This window comes from Hippopotamus amphibius, chromosome 15 (assembly GCF_030028045.1).
Source record: "Hippopotamus amphibius kiboko isolate mHipAmp2 chromosome 15, mHipAmp2.hap2, whole genome shotgun sequence".
Lineage (NCBI taxonomy): Eukaryota > Metazoa > Chordata > Mammalia > Artiodactyla > Hippopotamidae > Hippopotamus > Hippopotamus amphibius.
Genome location: NC_080200.1, coordinates 15,005,235 through 15,025,524, shown reverse-complemented (window position 1 = coordinate 15,025,524; position 20,290 = coordinate 15,005,235). Strand labels below are relative to the sequence as shown.

Genomic DNA, 20,290 nt, shown 5'->3' with positions numbered 1-20,290 from the left:
GATTTGCTAGAAAATAGAAACCGCACCAAGAGTTTACCATGAAAATTAGGTCTGCCTCCCAGTTCCCTTTGCAGGGGCACCTCCCATTACCAGTTTCTCGTGTCTGCGTCTGAAGAGATCCTGTGCACACACACGTGTCCCTTTGGGGACGTCAGTTGGGATGGGCTGTGTCCTGCTTCAACCAGCACTTGCCCCGAAGTCCCATGGTTTCTCCCCAAGCCCTGTGTCTTCTCCATGACTGGCTGAGGCTTTGGGCGTGAGTGTCACCATCTGCAGGGGCAGGAGGATGAGGCCACCAGAGGCCTCCCAGGGGCCACTGAGACTCACTTCACCTGCAGCCCATTGTCCAGAATGACTTGCAGGGCCCACCCAGCCAGAGACAGGCAAGTGGAGCCTCCGTGTGCCCAGGGGAGGCGGGGCCAGGTGAGCACATGTGCTGCGTGTGCGCATGCGCGGGGGTGGGGGTGGGGGTAAAAGGTGCCAGGACGGTCCACTGAGCTGCTCTAAGTCCTGCTTTCATCCAACAGTATTTCTTTCTTTCTTTTTTTAATTTATTTATTTATTTATTTTATTGGCTGTGTTGGGTCTTTTTTGCTGTGCGCGGGCTTTCTTTTTATTTATTTATTTTTATGGCGCACGGGCTTAGTTGCTCCGTGGCGTGTGGAATCGTCCCAGAGCAGGACTCGAACCCATGTCTCCTGTCTTGGCAGGCGGATTCTTTACCACTGCGCCACCTAGGAAGTCCCGGGCTTTCTTTTTAGTTGCGGTGAGTGGGGGCTACTCTTCGTTGTGGTGCACGGGCTTCTCATTGCCGTGGCTTCTCTTGTTGTGGCACACAGGCTCTAGGCGCTTGGGCTTCAGTAGTTGCAGCACATGGGCTCAATAGTTGTGGCACATGGGTTTAGTTGCTCCGTGGCATGTGGGATCTTCCTGGAGCAGGGATCGAACCCGTGTCCCCTGCATTGGCAGGCGGATTCTTAACCCCTGCGCCACCTAGGAAGCCCCCAACAGTATTTCTTGAACGTTTGGTCCCTGTCACCTACAGGCCTCATTTTTTAGCAGCAGTTTAGTATTTCCCTGGGGGATGACCTGTGATGAGACCCACCCATCCCTTATTGATGGGCAGCTAGGTTGTTAGGGAGTCGTTGCCTCGACAACCCGGTAGTGACTCCCGGGGGCTCCTGAGCTCGGCCCCACCCCCACCCCCCAGCCTCTCCAATTTCTGGTCAGTCCCATTTCTTACACCACCTCCTGAGCCTGGGAGGTGATGTCAACCCCTCCCACTCCCCTTCACCTCTTGACCCCATTTGGGCCTGTGACGGCAAAGGTGTCTGCTAACCCTTCCTCTTCCACTGGCCCCAGAGGAAGGAACCCCAGCCCTAGGTAGTCGCTGGCGCTATCTTGTGACTTCAAGGTAGGAACCAACCCAGGGTGAAGCTGCCGCTGCAGAAAGTAGACCAGAAATGAGCAGAGAAGCTGGATTCTTGGTGACATTGTCTAGGATGCTGGATTCAGCTTTGCCTGAAGTTGAACTGCCTCTCACCTTCCAGCAACACGAGTCATTTTATCCTCTTTATTTAAGACAGAGTTGAGTTTCCTGGCACTTTCCGAAACAAACATCAAACAAACAAACATACAAGTGTACCTCTTTGGGTTCATAATCTAGCGTGCCTGTGGCATAAGCGCCTAGGAATGAAATTGCTGGATGAAGATCAGGGATATCATAGTATAGTTGATGCCAATGGCAAGCCCAGAATTCATGGTTCACACCCACTGTTTTTTGCTGTAAGCCCCTTGGACCCAGCCTGGGGTTCCCTGCAGGAACACAGTCCGGGAGCCAATGACTATGGACAGCTGGAGGGTATGTGGTACAGCCCCTCGTCACCTGGGTGGGACCGCTCTCAAGCTGTGTGCTGTGTTAGCCCCCTCTGAGATCCCCAGCAGGACCCAGCCCAGATTGCCCAGAGTCGCCTGCTCATTGACACCCCCTGCAGACCTCCTTCCTGCCCTGTCTCACATCTCTACCCTCATAGGGGCTTCCCAAGGTCACCTCTCAGGCCGAGGGCCCTGAGTCCTAGAAACAGGGTCATCTTTGGGGGGGGAATCTATCCAAAGATGAACAGAAATGTCAGCTACTTCTGCAAAGAGATGTTACCCATTTACACCACGTGCCCTCAATGTCTGAGTTTCCTATGGCCACCGTAACAAAGTACCATGGACTGGGTGGCTTAAAACAACAGACGTTGATTTTGTCAGTGTTAGAAACCAGAGGTCAAAAATCAAAGAGCAGGTTTGGTTCCTTCCGAGAGTCACGAGGGAAGGATGTGTCCCAGGTCTGTCCTTGAGTTCTAGCTGTCTGTCTTCTCCCTGTGTCTTCACCCCGTCTTTCCTCTGTGCCAGTGTAAGCAGATAAGTTAGGGGGTCCCCGGAGAAAGAGAACTAGGAATGGCTCTCTTGACATAAGAGAAGCCATTTTGGGCTTAAGCTGTTTTGTGATCTAAGCCTGGAGGTAATGCTTGCCCTTGAACAGGTCTCAGTAATTAATGATCTTAAGGGAACAAAAGAATACAGGAACAGAGAAAAGGCAGTCAAACAGTAGTGCAGTAATAGAGTGGAGTCCTAGTTCCTCCTCAAGGGATATGTATGATAGCTTTTTAAAAAAATTTTTAATTGAAGTTTACTTGATTTACAATATCATGTAAATTTCAGGTGTACAGCACAGTGGTATACACACACACACGTATATTCCTGGTTTTCTCTCTATTTACTTATTTTTAATATTTATTTATTTATTTATTGGCTGCGTTGGGTCTTCATTGCTGCACATGGGCTTTCTCTAGTTGCGGTGAGCCAGGGCTACTCTTTGTTGCGGTGAGTGGCCTTCTCATTGCGGTGGCTTCTCTTGTTGTGGAGCACAGGCTCTAGATGCGCAGGCTTCAGTAGTTGTGGCATGTGGGCTCAATAGTTGTGGCTCACAGGCTCTAGAGCACAGGCTCAGTAGTTGGGGTGCATGGGCTTAGTTGCTCTGTGGCATGTGGGATCTTCCCAGACCAGGGTTCAAACTTGTGTCCTCTGCATTGCGGGACTCTAAACCACTGCGCCACCAGGGAAGCCCTCTCTCTCTTTAAAAAAAAAAAATGGCATCCCACGATTTAACACTATCTGCTTTTTTGATTCTCCCCTGAGTCCATCTGGGAGATCTTTCCTCCTAAGAAGAACTCAATTTTTTGTGTTCCTACCAACTATATAGTTTTCCCTGGTTTATTTACTTGTTCCTACGTCAGCTTTCTACCGTCAGAAATAATTTGGTACCTGCTGCCCTTGCACGATTCACCAGGAATCTCCCCAGGATGTATTCCTAAGGAATCCACTGGCTGTGGGGTCACCTCTTCTAGGTGCTGCCAAAGTGCTCCCCAGCGAGGCCGTGCAACGCAGGCACCATCTGTGACGTGCAGAGTTCATACATGCACTCCCCCCCACTTCCCCTTTGGTAACCATGTTTGTTTTCTATGTCTGTGAGCCCATTTCTGTTTTGTGAATAAGTTCATTTGTATCATTTTTTTTAGATAAGTGATATACGATGTATGTCTTTGTCTAGCTGACTTCACTAAGTACAATAATCTCTAGGTCCATCCATGTTGCTGCAAATAGCATAATTATATTCTTTTTTATGGCCAACTAATATTCCATTGTATATGTATATATGTACCACATCTTCTTTATCCATTCATCTATCCATGGACATTTAGGTTGCTTCCATGTCTTGGCTATTGTAAATAGTGCTGCTATGAATATTGGGTTGCATGTATCTTTTTTTTTTTTAATTTTTGGCTGCAATGGATCTTTGTTGCTGTGCGTGGGCTTTCTCTAGTTGTGGTGAGTGGGGGCTGCTCTTCGTTGCAGTGTGCTGGCTTCTCAGTGCAATTGCTTCTCTTGTTGTGGTGCATGGGCTCTAGGACATGCAGGCTTCAGTAGTTGTGGTGTGCAGGCTCTAGTGCACAGGCTCAGTGGTTGTGGCAAACGGGCTTAGTTTCTCTGTGGTATATGGGATCTTCCCGGGCCAGGGATTGAATCCATGTCCCCTACATTGGCAGGCAGATTCTCAACCGCTGCGCCACCAGGGAAGTTCCACATGTATCTTTTTGAATTAGAGTTTCTTCTTTTCTGGATATATGCCCAGGCATGGGATTGCTGGATCATATGATAACTCTATTTTTAGTTTTTTAGGGAATGATCTTGCTTTTCTTTATGCTGTCTCTACCTTCCTATGTGTCCCTATGTGTTGAACTCCAAGAGTAGAGAGTACCTACAGCCCTGGCTGAGCAAGTGAAGGTCCAGGTAGCCTGAGGCACCACTGCTTGGGGGGCTGTTCCTGGTGGGCTCAGGCTTTGCCTGTCAGGAAGTCCCAGGGGGTGCTAGGGGGATAGAACTAGGAGACAACACTCCATTATCTCTGATTCCTGAGCCACTAGATGTCACCTGTTGTGTCCTTATTGGAAGCTGGTCTTCATTCTGGAACTTCCCAGAGACATGCATTGGGATGGTGCTGTTGTCACTGAGCCTCAGGCACCTGGAACCTTTTGGTCCCAGGGAATTCCCTTCTTCAAGCCAGTGTCTCCAACTATTTGCCTGGATCTCTCCTCTCAGAACTCTCACTGTGAAAGATTATTCTGAATCAATCCTTTCATTTCCTTTTTGTCCTCTGTTGTTTTCCATATATTTTACCTTTTTGTTCCTTTTGCAAGATTTCCACAACTTTATCTTCCAAGAGCTCAAAGACAAATAAAAAAGTTCCTTAGCTGTTCCTTTTTGTAGCATTCTGTTCTTGTTTCATGAATATAATCACTTCTTCCTGAGAACATTCTGGACTGTTTGTTTGTAAGTTTTCTTCTCCCTGGAAAGTCAATTCCCCCAATTTGCTTTTTTTGCTCTTTGGGTCTGTTTTCCAAACTGGATATTTCCTCAAACCCCTGGACACCCCTGGACATCTGCTCATGACAAAGAATGGGGACTGAAACCGGCAGATTGGAAGACCAACTGTATTGGGGGGGGGTACACTGAGGGTACACTGACAGCTGATGAGAACTCCATGATGCCAGTGTCTTTAGGTCTTTCTTCTCGGGCCATTGGATTCCCCAGGAGTCTTTCATCTCATGCCTGTAATGTGCACACAGGGTAAGGGATGGTGGCTCTCTCCATTTATCTTTGTGTGTAGTGTAATCCCATTTGCCACCACACTCCCTACCAAACCTGGCTTCCCTGCTTCTGGCTGCCCAATGGCATTGTGGGAGGAACACAGGCACCTGAGAACTTTCCAAATAGCTTCCATGGCAACAGCCTCCGTATTCCACTGCCATCCTTAGCCCAGCCCAGTGGAACCTGGTGCAGTCAGTGCCTATGGAAGGTTCTACAGGTAAATATGGCTGGGCTTTGGGTTTGACATTCATGGACCAGGCAGTTAATTGTGGCTCCTCGCTTAATTCCCACCTTCTGGAATGTTCTGTAGCCTCTATTCTTTTACTAGGGTTTTGAGAAGGATCAACATAAGAGGATTCATTTAGTTTGCCTTAAGCCTTATTTTTATTTTTATTTTCTAACAAGACAGGCTCAAAATGGAGTCACTTATGCTAAGGCTCATGTCACTAAACAGAGACTTAATTACAGTTTCAGTTCATCCAGAAACAGACTCTGAAACCAGTCAATCAGAAATCACCTAAGACTTCCCTGGCAGTCCAATGGTTAAGACTCTGCGCTTCTACTGCAAGGGGCATGGGTTCAATCCCTAGTCAGGGAAAATAAATAAACAACCCTAACCTGCATGTTATGTGGTGCAGCCACATAAATAAATAAAATCTGTGGTTCTTTGATCTAACACGATTGAGTAGATGGCAGGATTGCATTTAAAAAGACATTTAAAAATAGGGACTTCCCTGGTGGTCCAATGGTCAAGAATCCACCTTTCAATGCAGGGGATGCGGGTTTGATCCCTGGTCAGGGAATTAAGATCCCACATGCTGGGCTTCCTAGGTGGCGCAGTGGTTGAGAATCCACCTGCCAATGCAGAGGACATGGGTTCGATCTCTGATCCAGGAAGATCCCACATGCCACGGAGCAACTAAGCCCGTGTGCCAAAAAAAAAAAAGATCCCACATGCTGAGGGACAACTAAGCCAGTGCACCACAACTACTGAGCCTGCGCACTCTGGAGCCCACGTGCCACAACTTCAGAGAAGCCCGCGCCGCCATGAAAGATCCCACGTGCCACAACTAAGACCTGAAACAGCCAAATAAATAAATAAATAAAGATATTTTAAAAAAAAGAAGTGACCTGATCAGCAGGAGTGAGGTGATCTACCTGATAGTTACCTGCCATTCCCTAAGGAAAAGGGACCTTGCCACGAGTCCGCTTTTCACTAGTATAACTCCCTTGTTTCCACTCCCTTCTGCCTTACAAAAGTCTTTTTTTTTTTAATTTATTTATTTTATTGGCTGTGTTGGGCCTTTTTTTTTTTTTTTTTTTTTGCTGTGCATGGGCTTTCTTTCGTTGCGGTGAGTGGGGGCTCCTTTTCGTTGCGGTGCGCGGGTTCCTCATTGCCGTGGCTTCTCTTGTTGCAGAGCGCGAGCTCTAGGCGCATGGACTTCCGTAGTTGCAGCACATGGGCTCAATAGTTGTGGCTCACGGGCTCTAAAGCACAGGCTCAATAGTTGTGGCACACGGGCTTAGTTGCTCCCCGGCATGTGGGATCTTCCTGGAGCAGGGATCGAACCCATGTCCCCTGCATTGGCATGCAGATTCTTAACCACTGCGCCACCTAGGAAGCCCTACAAAAGTCTTTTGTATTGTACAGCTCCTCAGAGTTTCTTTCTATCTGGGATTGGATGTGGCCCGATTCGTGAATTGCTGAATAAAGCCAATAAGATCTTTAACAGGTACTCAGTTGGATTTTGTTTAACAACATGTACATTAGAATACACACATGCACGCATATCATACAGGTTTTCCACTGCACAGCCACAGCTACAGGAAAATGCCAGAGTCAAAGATTGCCCCTCATCCTCCTTCCCCTGGGTCACCACAGCCTCAACAATGTGCCCATTTGCTGTGTGTGACTTTGATATGAAAGCAATCCCACTGTACTTGTGAAAGAGGGTGGTAGCCACTGTGGCCCCCTGCCCAGATCATGGGCTCACCCACCTCCCTCTCCCCCCGTTTCTCTCAATTCTCGCCCTTGGTCCCTTTCTTCTCAACTCCCCTTCCTCTTCTGTTCGCTTCTTCCTCCTTGCTATGCTCTCCTTCCTTCATTCTCTTCATTCAGCACTGAAGCCCCACCCCAGTCCCACCCTGCACCACATAACCCGACAGCACGCAGGGAGCCGCCTCCCAAACCGCTTGACTCCTAGTCGTAAAAAGCGGCTTGCTTCTTTATTTGTTCAGAAGAATGACCCCTCCCACCCTCCCTGCTCCCACTGTAGTCAAACTGGGCACGTGTAATCTGGGAACTACGGCTGGCCGGCCGTGGGACCCTCCGCCGCTGGGGCGTCAGTTTCTAGGCAGAAGCTCAGGGTCCAAGGACATGGCTCAGGCACTGCGGTGAAGGGGACCGGCGCAGCGGGCACAGCAGGAACTCCCAGGACCACCTTGCACCTGGGGACACTGAAGGGGTGGTCTGTGCCCTGCTGGTCCAGGACCAGACCTTGGGGCCGCTGGAGTGTCTGCCGGAGAGCTAGGAGCCCGCCAGATGCTGATGGATGTACAGGCCGAAGAGGCTGGCGAGCAGTTGGCAGGCGGCGATCCACCAGATGAGGAAGGCAAGGACGCCGCGCAGGAAGAGTGGCGTGAGCAGGCTGCCCAGAGCCCCAGCGATCAGGGCCGCGGTCTGCTGGGCCTCGTCCTCCTCGGGGCTGACTGGGCCATCGCGGGCTGGGGACGGGGTGAGGGACAGCTGGGGGACCGGGCCCAGGCCCCAGGAGTAGCCGCCTGCGAGAGAGAGAGGATGGAGGGAGGGATGGGTGGAGGTACAGGCTGAGTTGGCCTCCGGGACCCTCACCCATGCTGACACTCACCCGCCCCGCCCCAGCCTCTGCCTTCCGCCACCACCTCGGCTACCCCAGGCTCTGCCTCTACCTCATATTCGGGGCCCACCCCTTCGCCCCACCTCACGGCCCTCCAGCATCCGCCCCGCCCCCTCTATAGCCAGGCCCGAACCTCGCCTCGATCTAGGTCCTGCCCTCCCCTCTCCTCCCGCAAGCACCTACAACTCCAGCCCCTCGCTCCAGGTTCCGCCCCGCCCCGCTCCAACTCCAGACCCCGCCCCAGACTCCGCCCCCGCCAGGCGGGTTCTTCTCACCCAGCGTCTTGAGCAGCAGCGTGCAGTTGAGTGTGAGGACGAGCGGAGTCAGGTACTGCAGGCTCACAACTGTCACGTAGCAGTACACCCGCACCACCTGGTGGACAGGTAGCAGGGGCTGCAGCCGGGGACCTTCTGGCTCCGGGTAACCCCACGTCCGAGGGACCCCCACCCCCGCCCCAGCTGCGCCCCAGGGTCCCTCCTCGCCCGCGCGGGTACCCGCCGCTGGATCTCGCGGGCCTCGATGCGGCCAGCCTCCCTCCGCAGCTGCTCCACGTGAGCCTTGGCCAGGCACAGGTAGGCCTGCAGGTGGGGCCTGGTCACCGCCAGCCGCAGCAGGCACAGTGCCACCAGCACCCAGAGGCGCAGCGAGTCGAAGGCCGAGTCGGACAATCTGTGCCGAGGAGGGGGAGGGGGCTCTTGAGGCTGCCCTCTACCCCAGGATCCTCCCCCAGGACCCACGCTCCCTTAGCCTCAGAGTCTGGCGTATCCAGAGGGGGCCCCAGCTGCCCTGCCTCCCAGCCCCACTTCCATACGCACAGGGAAAAGGACGTGCTCCCAAAGGGAGCCTGGTGCAGGAAGTCCCGTGCAATAGGCTTGGTCCAGAGCCACAGGACAAACAGGGGGGACAGGAAGCTGGTGTGCAGAAGGAACCTGAGGGCAAGGGGGCAGAGCGGGTAGGCTTGGACACCCACCATCCCCACTGGCCCCTCCGCTGGGCTCCCTAACCCTCCACCCATCCGGTCCCCCACGTAACTGCAGCATGGGCCGGTCTTCTGACATGGTCAGTGCATCATGGTGAGTCTGGGCCAGCCGCAGGCCTGGGAAGGTGAGGAAGGCACCCAGCATGGAGCCCACCGCTGCCAGCCCCATGTGGATGGCCAGCTTGACCAGAGGAAGACTGGGGAAAAGAGAAGGGTCCCCACAGCAGGGCCCCCACAGCAGGTCAGCACCCTGCCTGCAGGTCGCAGCCTGCTGCTCCCCCTCCCTTCCCAGGACTCACGCCCAATCCCAGCCCTGTGTCTTCAGAAGTGGCTCCAAGTTCTGAGTCATACTGGCCAGGCCTGGGGAAGACAAAGAGAGGGAGGTGTCCATAAGACCCCTGGGGCCTCAGAGCCTACTCTGCCCCCCTCCCAGACATCCTTTTTCTCCCCAGGTAGGAACACACTAGTGGCAGCCAGGCCCTGTGACAAGCAGGAGGACAATTGTGTTCTCCAGTTATGTGCAGCTCAGGAGAATGTGCTCGGCAGACACCCTTGATTGGACTAGGGGACATGGGGGCAGAGGGCCCTAAGCCTGAGCTTCCTGGAAGCTGGAGGGTCATGAAGGTCTCCACAGGAGGAAATCAAGGTCCTGGAAAGAATTCTCAGTTCAGGCCCCCATATTTTTCATGGTGTAAAAGCAAATAAATATGAGCTCGCAACCAAAATCACCAAACACACAAGGAAACAAATCACCATAAAGGAGAGTTGGCAGGAAAAAACCAAAGGACAAGTTTAGACCCCAAGGATTCTGTGTGAAATGACTGAGGAAGATAAAAGTTGGAATCACAGAACAGGTGACATGAGACTACCTCAGAGGACCAGGTGGATTTGCAAAGGAACCAATTAAGCTCTTCCAAAAGGAAATTATAATTATCAAAATGATAAGTTGTTAAACAGCATATTAGAAAGAGCCAAAGGAGAAACTAATGAATTGGATCTGAAGAAATCACTCAGATTACAACTTAGAAAGACAAGAAGGTGGGAAATATGAAGGGAGATTAAGAGATGAGGACAGAATAGAAAGTCCAGTATAAGTCAAGCTAGAACCCCAAAGGGAGAGAAGAGAGAGAATGAAGGAGAAGAGATATTGGAAGAGAATGACTGAGAAGTCTGCAGAAAGGTACAAAGGGTACAAAACCAGATAAATACAAAGAAATCCATACCTAGACACACTGTGTTGAAACTGAAGAAGACCAAAAACAAAGAGCTCACAAGCAGTCAGAAGTTATGACAGATCACCTAAAAGGAAGGACAATTAAGCTGGCAGCCACTGTCAACAGCAACAACAGAAAAGGAACAAATAGAAAGTGAAAATGTAAGGTGGTAGAAACAAAGCTAAACATGTCAGAAATCACAATAAATGTAAGTGGATTAAACTCTGAAGTTAAATGATACAGACTGTCGGACTTGACAGAAAATATCCAGATAGGGAATTCCTTGGCGGTCCAGTGGTTAGGATTCCATGCTTTCACTGCCAAGAGCACGGGTTCAGTCCCTAGTCAGGGAACTAAGATCTTGCAAGCTGCACAGCACAGCCAAATATATGTATATAATTTGTGTATATATATACACACAATATATATATGTAAAATTATCCACACTTTGGCTATAGAATTTATAGAAGTTTTAATATAACTGGAGTGCACATAATTTTTGACCCTCGTGTGTGTGTGTGTGTGTGTGTGTGTGTGTGTATTTTTTTTACAGTAGACATACTTCAACATGAGGTCACTGGAAGGTTGAAAGTAAAGGGATGTTAAAAAGATATAACAAGTACTAATCAAAAGAAAGAGTATTGTATATTTGAAAGTTGCTAAGCAAGTACATCTTAAAAGTTCTCATCACAAGAAAAAAAAATTGTAACTATGTATGGTGATGGATGTTAACTAGACTTACTGCGGTGATCATTTTGCAATGTATACAAATATTGAATCATTATGTTGTACACCTGAAATTAATATAATGTTATATGTCAAGTATATGTCAATTTAAAAAGAAAAGAAGGAAGGAAGGGAAAGAAGGAAGAAAGCAAGCTGGAAAGGCTGTATTAATACCATGCAAACTAGACTAAGATGGAAGTATTATTAGAATCAGAAGTACTATTTCAGAATACATCATGAAAAAAATGGCTGATTTGCCAGGAAGATGTAGCTATTTTAAACTTGTAAATACCTTGTCAATTAGCCTCAAAATATATAAAGAAAACCCTGACAACACTACCTGGAGAAATTCAGACTTACACCATTTCAGAGGGAGATTAACCCTTTATTGACTGATATGTCAGAAACAAAAAGCTAGGAAAGATGGAGATTTGAATTTATTGGACACACAGAGGCAGTGAATATATGTTAACCAGAACACATGGAGCACTCTTACATGGTAAATTAATTTACAACAACAGAGGCAAGAATATACGATGGGGAAAAGACAGGGTCTTCAATAAATGGTGCTGGCAAAACTGGACAGTTATATGCAAAAAAAATCAAAGTGGACTACTTTTTCATACCATATACAAAAATAAACTGAAAATGGATTAAAGACAAATGTAGGACGTGAAACCATAAAACTCCTAGAAGAAAACATAGGTGATACACTCTTTGACACTGGCCTTAGCAATATTTTTTGAACACGTATCCTCAGGCAAGACAAACAAAAGCAAAAATAAATAGGACTACATCCAACTAAAAAGATTTTGCACAGTGAAGGAAACTATCAACAAAACAAAAAGGTAGCCGACTGAATGGGAGAGGTGGACTCAGGGGTATTTATATTATTTGGCTTTGTAATTTATATATATATATGTTCTTTTACACATATATTCATTATAAAATTTAAAAATTGAAAGGCGGGAAGAATTGGTTATGATAAAGCTCAAGGAGTCAGCAGGGCCATATGGTCCATGGTAAGGATTTTTATCTCTATCCAAAGACTACTGGAGTCTGGTGTCAGGCAGAGAAGTGATCCAAATTATGTTTTTAAAAAATCATTCAAGAAGTAGAGAAAGTCATAACCATTGCTAGGTTAGGTCAGTGGGTAAAGAAGGAGTGTGCATGGCACTGGAGTGAATGTAGGGGAAGTGGAGGGTACCTGAGAGCCTCAGAAAAGGGGGATTGGAAGCAGGAGGTGAGTGGGGATAGGGATCTAGAGTCAGCTATTTGCTGATTCTGTATCCTGAGCATGGCTAGTTCAGATAGGGTTTTGCTCCTATTAGTGAATTGATGTGGAATGACAATGACAAAAAGCAGGAAACTCAATTGTCAGAGCCAAGAGGAGGCTAAGAAGACATGACCAATAAATATTATAAGGTATCCTGGAATAGAAAAAAGATCTGAGACTAAAAACTAAGGAAATCTGAAGAAAGTATAGACTTTAGTTAATAATAATGTGTTTTGTTTTGTGTCTGAGTCTATTTCTGTTTTGTAAATAAATTCATTTATATCATTTTTTTAAGACTCCACATATAAGTGGTACCATATGATACTTGTCTTTGTCTGTCTGACTTACTTCACTTAATATGATCATAATATTTATTGTTTTTAAAGGAAAAAGGCAAGGTGCAGATAGATATATAAACTACTGTTTTATGTGAATGTGGGAATGTGGTGCCCTAGGTTTCCTCTGGGGAGGAGAACCAGTGTAGAAGGATGATTTTCATTCTATATCCTCTTGTACTTTATGAATTTTATACCATTTATCTATTTCCTCCCCCAAATTAAATTAAAATAGGTGGGACTTCCCTGGTGGCACAGTGGTTAAGAATCCACCTGCCAATGCAGGGGATATGGGTTCGATCCCTGGTCCGGGAAGATCCCACATGACGCAGAGCAACTAAGCCCTCGAACCACGACTACTGAGCCCATGAGCCACAACTACTGAAGCCCGTACTCCACAACCAGAGAAGCCACTGCAATGAGAAGCCCACGCACCGCAACAAAGAGTAGCCCCTGCTCACCACAACTAGAGAAACCCTGTGCTCAGCAGCGAAGACCCAATGCAGCCAGAAATAAATTTAAAAATAAATTTATTAAAAAAAATTAAAATAGGTTAATATTAAATCACCGGGGCTGCTGGGTAGAGGACAGACTGGAGGGGGAACAGGAGTGTCTGTGTGAAGTTCCAGCCGCAGGCATCCACCAGACAGTGAGACGGGATGTCCTCTCCTCCTCAAAGCCCAAGGGGGCACCCAGGGTGTCAGGCACCCGTGGAGACTGCTCAAGCCCCAGGGGTCCCCTCCTTCACCTACTGTGTGCAGGTGGAAAAGCCACTTAAACCCCACCCTCACCAGCTTACACGAGGGCATGACGGAGGCGGCGACCCCAGGCCCCAGACTGCACGTACCTGGCTCCAGGCCCAGCTCGAGGATCTCCTCTCGCGCCACCTGCACCAGCATTGCCAGGAGCAGGAAGAGGAAGGCGAAGGTGAGGCAGACGGAGCGCTCGCCCCCCTCTTCCGCACTGAAGTACAGCCGAGTCACGGTCAGGAACATCCTGCTGGGGGCAGGGCTAAGGAGGCCTCCAGTGCCTGTAGTAGCCACCCCGCCATCAACCACCCCCCGCCCGTGATCCCCCAACTCCGGAGCACACACACGGAAGTTCAGGTTTGGAGTCCTGGGGAGCAGGGGCGGGATCAAGAGTGAGCCACTGGGCAAGGCCAGGATGCGAGGCTCACTGCTATTCAGGCCCGTGGCAGCAGCAAGTGGGCGGCCCTGAGCCAGGCCTCCAGCTTGGCCTCATCACGCTGCCTGTGGTCAGTTAGAAATGGCCACCAACTCTGTCTCTTCAGGAGGTCGAGCCTCCGTGACCCAGCCTCCCGGCTGCATTCACAGCTGCTGAGTTTCCTGCTCCTCTGAGAGGCTATGAGAGATACAAGGCTCTAGTGACACCTCCTAGGGCTTTCAGGAACCAGTGTGGGCTTCAGGATGGGCTTCCCAGGCCTTCCTTGGTGGTCCAGTGGCTAAGACTCCACGCTCCCAATGCAAGGGGCCCAGGTTCGATCCCTGGTCAGGGAACTAGATCCCGCATGCTGCAACTAAAAAAAAAAAAAAATCCTGCATGCCACAATGAAGATCCCACACGCAGCAACAAAGATCCCTCATGCTGCAACTAAGACCCTGCACAGCCAAATAAATAAATATTAAAAAAAAAAAAAAAAGATGGGCTTCCCTTCTTTGCAAGCCCATTCCGCAAGGACGTTGTCTCCGACTTGGGTCCTCAACGTCACAGTTTTGCCTCTGCTCTCTATGCAGCTTAATAAAAAATTTACAGAGGGGGTGTCTATTTGCCAGCCCCTGCACCTGTGCCGGCCTGCTGAGTTGCTTTGACCCAGAGAATGGACAGGGGTGGTGTGGACCAACTTCAGGCAAAGCCTCAGGAGGCCTGCAGCGCCCCCTTTTCCTTCCTGGCCGCTGTGGTGAGGAAGCTTGCTCTAGTTGGCTAAAAGGCAAGCCCACTTGCAGCAGAGATGAGGCAACCCAGCTGAGTCCCAGCTCAGGAAAACATAAAATAGCCACCGCTTTACCCCACTGAGTTTTGGGGGGACAAGGAGCCTGGGGTCCAGCTTCCACAAGCCTCCGCCTCCCCCAGCCTAAGGAGCTAGGAGGAAGGATACATAGAGAAGGCGATGGTGAGCAGGCACCAGAACACGGCGATGTTGGTCTCCTTGGCGGGGCCCAGCACGTAGTAGTAGGCCTCTGTGAAGAGGTACACGCCACCCGAGTACACCGCGAAGTCCACAAACCACTGGTACTCCAGGAAGAAGCGCAGGACTGCGGGGAGCGTGCAACTCAGCCCCCACTTGGCCTGCCCAGGATGCTCCTCCCACCAATCCCATCGAGGCCAGGGGAGTTGGGGACCCGGCTGTTACCGAGGGCATCAACAGCTGTGAGGGGACAGGTCTCCAGCTGGAAAGGGGTGTCTCGGGGCACAGATAACGGCTTCTCCTCACTGTAGCCATTGGCCCACCTGGGAGGAGGGGGAAATGTGTCAGAACAGCATCCTCCATCCTCCCCTCCCCAGGCAGCCATGGTGGCCCACCCCACCCCAGCCTGGGAGGCTTACCATGTCACCCTCAGAGCACAGGAAGAGCTGGAGGTACATTCCCTCCCAGCCTGGGCATCCTCTGAATGCCAGGATGGGGCCACCACCCACCCACAAGGCAGGCCCAGAATAAACTTCCTATAAGCTCTAGATGCCAACCGGAGGCAACCAATGAATGCCAGGGACCATCTCCTTAGCCTGCAGTGTCCCCAACTCTCCTGGGGTGTCCCCAGTTCTCCTGTGCCCAGAGCAGTGCCTGGAAGTGAGCAGGGCAGGCCCTGTGCCCTCATGGCCTCCCTAGAAGGGAGCCACTTACCTAAGGCTGGGGGTTCACTCACCGCTCCTTCCTGCCTCTGGGCCTCTGCTTCCCCGCCAGGGCCCGAAGCTCTTCCTCGGAAGGGTGCTTGTATCGGAAGAGACTGAAGGCAAAGACAGGCAGTCAGGAAAGCTTGGGCATGGGAGGGGTGAGGGGGATTAAAGCAGTGAACCTCAAAACTTGGGACTGTAGTCAGAGGGAAGCCTGGCCCCAAAAAGCTTGGGATAAGGTGGCTAGGGGCCATCGAAGGCCAGACAAGGGCAGGGAAGGTGGGCTGGGGGTTGGTTAGGGGAGTGCAGCAGGGGTCCTAGGCACCCCGGAATCTGCTGGCTAACTCTCCTGGTAGAACCGGCATGTGAATTGCCCTGGAGAGAGAGTTCACAATTTCCACCAGATTCTCAGAAAGGGTCCCAGACCCAAACAGGGGCAAAGAGTTTCAGGAAATAGATCTCTAGCTCGAGTAGGGAGGAAGGGGAACAGGAGTTGGGGAAGCAGCTGCTCTCCTGAGTGTGGAGATGGTCCCAGCAGTGTGAGCAATGTCAAAACTGATCCAACTGTGTACTTCAAATTATTGCACGTCAACTATATCTCAATAAAGTTGTTTAAAACAAAAAAACAAAAAACGTCGCCTTGCAGGGCGTGAGGCGGGGCTGGGGGGGACCCAAGGAGGGCGGGGCCTTTGGGGGCTCCGCCCACCGCTCGGGGAGAGGGTGTGGCTTACCTGCCGTTGCAGAGCAGCCAGCGCGCGAAGGAGCAGTGCGGCGCTAGCCTGTGCATGAGGGTGGCAGTGAGCAGCGTCACCACCAGCTGCACTCCAAGGACCGCCTGGGGGGAGGAGACGCGAAGGGCAGTGCCTGCCAGAGGGTCACAAGCGCACGCCTCGGAAGCCCCGCTATTTATAGAGAGACGCTGGGGCCAGGTGGGGGAGCGAGGACCTCGCTGGTTCCAGCTGCTCTTGGGGATAGGTCCTAGGGTGGGCTCAGACCCAACCCTGAGAGCCCCAGCAAGGCGCGGGTCCCTCCCCACCCCCTGGCTGGGGTGTGGGGTGGCAGAGAGCACGTGCTGGAGCAGAGACTGGGGCTCGCTTTCGTCCTGTGCTAAGCATTTAAGGTATTAATTTCCCCGAGCCTCAGTTTCCTCATCTGGAAATGGGGTGCTTCCTATTCTGTTTCATATACTCTCAAGACCACCTTTCAGACCCGGTGAAAGCGGCTTTTCTCCCACGGTCCCACTCACGCACCAACTGTGTCTCAGGTGAGCTTGTAGCTTCAACGTTCACCCAGGTGACTCTGTCCCCCAAGTCTTTCCCATCTGAAATTGTCCCTGATAATTGAAATGGTCCTCGCTCCCTTTCCCTCCCTTTGCAATCAACCAAGGAGGAAAGCAGTCTATTTCTGGCCACTACCTGTTGCAGCATAAAGACTTACACATTTGAGTGGGATGCCTTTTTTTAACCAGGAATTTTCTTACCAAGTTCTATTAACAACTATTTAAACAAGCCACAACACACTTTCATGTACTTATTTTAAAACGTTTTAGAAAAAATGTTTTTGGTAATCAGTCTGAAGCTGGGTTTTCCTGCTTGAATGCAGTAAATACCAATTTGCTATCAGTAATTATGTAAAATTAAGTGCTCGGGAGGGCTGTCTGCTAATATTATGATATTAACAACTAAAATGAAGATTATGTTAATATTAAAACTAATCATTAAAATTATCCTTTCATTAGGCAAAAAGAAGCTAACTTTAATAGGAAAAGCTCGAATGGGATGGTTTTCAGGCCTGGCACTGTAATTCAGAATGGCTGCTGAGAAATCCATCATTAAAATAAACGACTAATGGGATATTTTCTCTATGCGGCGACTTGTAAACTGAGACCAGGAACATTTTTTCATTTATGAGGTGGGGCAACATCCTTCTGGTCTCACTGCTCATCCTCCCCCCCACACACACAAGCGCAGACTGGCTAGCAGGCATTAATGACCAAGGGCACAGTTGGGCCGCTTCAAACTCCGTGGGAGGGGCCTCTAAGGGGCCCCGCCCTTCCTCCCAGGACCCCTTCTCCACTCCTCCTCAGGAAACCCAGCACCTCCCAGCAGCTGCTCTCCAGAGTCTCCTTGGCTCTCCTGACACCCCTCCCTTGTGACCCATTATCTGCTGGCAGGGTTTTAACCACCAACCCAGCCCAGCGGCACCTCCGGCCAAGACCTCTCTACCGAGCTCCCAGACCATGCCTCCTCCGGGCCCTTCCCTGGAGGCCCCAGCACCCACCCATCACTCCCGTGGACACGGCTCTCGGCTCCTCTAGGCGGCCCAGACCCTTCTCATAGTAAACGTCCAGCTCCGCTTCTCAGCCCGCAAGGCCCGGCGGACCCAGCTCAGGACCAACCCGCCTCACTGGCCGGCTCTCCCCCGGCGCCCTCTGCGCCCAGCCATTCGGGTCTCAGAGACCCTCCCAGACCCCCAGGCTCTCCATCGCTGACCCCATTACCCTCGGACAACTCCCAGGGAGGAGACCCACGTTTCAAACTGCGGTCCCAGCACCTAGGAGAAGGACGGAAGAAAGGGTACAGAGGGAAAGAGAGGAAGGGAGAAGAAGAGGGAGGAAGGATGGAAGGATGGATGAAGAAGGAAGAGAAGGGAAGGAGGGAGGAAGGCATGCATCCCTTCACCTAAGGCTGCCGAGGTCCGTCCAGGGATGTTTCTCACTGCCCGCCCCCAGCAGCCTCCGGTCTTAGGGTCTACGCTCTGCAGATCTCCAAAGATCTCTGAAGCCTCCCACCAGCCTATGTCCCTCCTCTGCTCAAAGCCCTTCCCTGGATCTGTGATCCCAGAATCCTGCTAAGTAACATCAATGAGACTTTCCTGCACTCTGTTTCCGAGAGCCCTTCCCCTCACCTCCCACGATGTCCCGCACCCTGGAACAACATCCACTTTCATCAACGCCTTCCATCAATGCTCTTACTTCAGACCCACCTCCAACGCCCTTCCTCAGGGACACCCCCCCACCCCAGACAAGGTCAAGCCGCCTTCCGGGCCCCTCCAGCCTGTCTGTCTCTCCCTCTGTCCAGTCCTAGGGGCTGGGGGTCTTCACCCTCGACCAGCACCAGCCTGACCCACAGGTGCCAGGCTAACCTTGAAGAACAAACTCAATGGGTTGGGCCCAGGACCATGGGAGATCTCAGGGTTCCAACTGTGCTGTCTCCAATTCCGGGACCCTCCCTCCGCCCTGAGCCCACCTAGATCCCCTCCGCATGGCCTCCTCCTCTCAGGATTCTCCCTGGTCCTTCGGCACACCCCGTACCAGTAGGAAGCCCCGATGGACACTGTCGGTTCAGCGCCCACCCTCCCGCAGGACGCCATCCCAAGAATGGGCCTCAGCGGGAACCCAGATCTCCTTCGCGGAGCTCCGAAAGTGTTCAGATCCCCAGTACCCTCCACGGGACGACCCCTCAGCAGGACCCCAGGCCCCTAGAGGGCCACCCCCCCCCCCACGGACTTGTCATTAGCCCAGAGTGCTCAAGGCCTTCCAGTGCCCTAGCACAACCCCCGACCCCCCCATAGGTCCCGCAGCGAGACCCTGAACCAAGAGAAGGAAACACTGCACTCAGCGCGATCCCGAGTCCCTCAGAGCCCTCAGTCCCCACAAAGAGATCCCCGTCTCCTCGATGTCTCCCTGGACCCCCCCATGGCAGAACCCCTTGGCCTCTCAGCGCCCCCCATGCTAAGAGCTGCGGGCTTACCATGTTGCCTGCTTGAGCGCGGTGCCTGGACCCACGAGAGCCCGGAGCACAGCCGCGGAATTCGACCAATCAGAACCCGACTTTGGCCTGACAAGCAGCCCATCCAACCAATCGTCAGGCTTGGAGCCGGAGCAAATCAGGAGGACAAGGAGTAGCTCGCATTGCATGCTGGAAGTTGTAGTCCAAAGATGTTCGACGAGCACCGAACAGGGTCCCTGGGACCCCGGGGTGACCGCTGTCTCTGAGACTCAGTCTCCTCCCTTGCACTTTTTTCGCACGTTTGAGGCGAATACACGTATTCTTCCAATCACTGTCTCCAGCTGGAGAGTTCTGAGCGTGGAACTCCCTTGATCAAGAACTTTCCGTGGCCCCCACTGACTAGACTCCAATTGCTCAGATTGAATTCACACCCGTCTGCCTGCCTTCAATCTGCAGCCAACACTACTGTAAGCGCTATAGTTCAGCTAGACACCAGACAGGCTTTCTTATATCTCCAGACCTCTATAAATGCCATCTTCCATCTTGAAGTGCCTCCTTTGCCCACCCCCTCCTTTTTTTTTTTTTTTTTCCCCACCTGGCAAAAGCCTTATTCATCTCTACCAGCCAGAACCCTGGTTGCAAGCCAAAACAAACAAACAAACAAACCCCCCCCCCAAAATCCAAGTTGAATGGGCTCCAGCAACAAAGGGAAAAATTTGGCTCATGCAACAGAAAACTCCAAAAGCACTGTCAGCTTCAGGCATGGCTAGATCAAGGACTAAATGTCAGCCTCAGGAATCTGATGTTTTCTATTTCAAGGCCTGGAGAAAAGGGCTTTGAGCCCAAGTTTTGTAGCTGTGTTTCTATGGATAAGCATGTCTGCCTGAGCATGGATGAATTAGGTGGGTGTGACTGTCTGAGGGTCTTTATGGGGCCTGTGAGTGGATCGTGTATAGTTGATTGCCTTGTCTCTGTGGTTGTTTTTGTCTTTGTATATGAGCACATGTGGATGTCCGTTTCCATGGGATTCACTGTTTGTGACTTTGGTCCACTGAACTCAGTGTGTTGGCTTGAGAGAGTGTGGGTGACAGTGGCAGTGTGGGTCAC

The 20,290-nt window shown here is 51.0% G+C and overlaps 1 protein-coding gene across 1 annotated transcript; it reads right to left on the bottom strand.

Annotated features, from left to right (window-relative positions):
* Nucleotides 1-7,477: 7,477 nt before the first annotated feature.
* On the bottom strand, nt 7,478-19,366 carry TMEM161A (transmembrane protein 161A). Its single transcript, XM_057709257.1, is given in 14 exon segments — nt 7,478-7,977; nt 8,348-8,444; nt 8,567-8,741; nt 8,888-9,001; nt 9,105-9,248; nt 9,351-9,411; nt 13,450-13,601; nt 14,719-14,875; nt 14,974-15,071; nt 15,485-15,565; nt 16,184-16,287; nt 19,205-19,263; nt 19,266-19,336; nt 19,338-19,366. Coding segments are annotated over 14 exon segments (1,596 nt in total). The 3' UTR covers nt 7,478-7,723.
* Nucleotides 19,367-20,290: the final 924 nt, after the last annotated feature.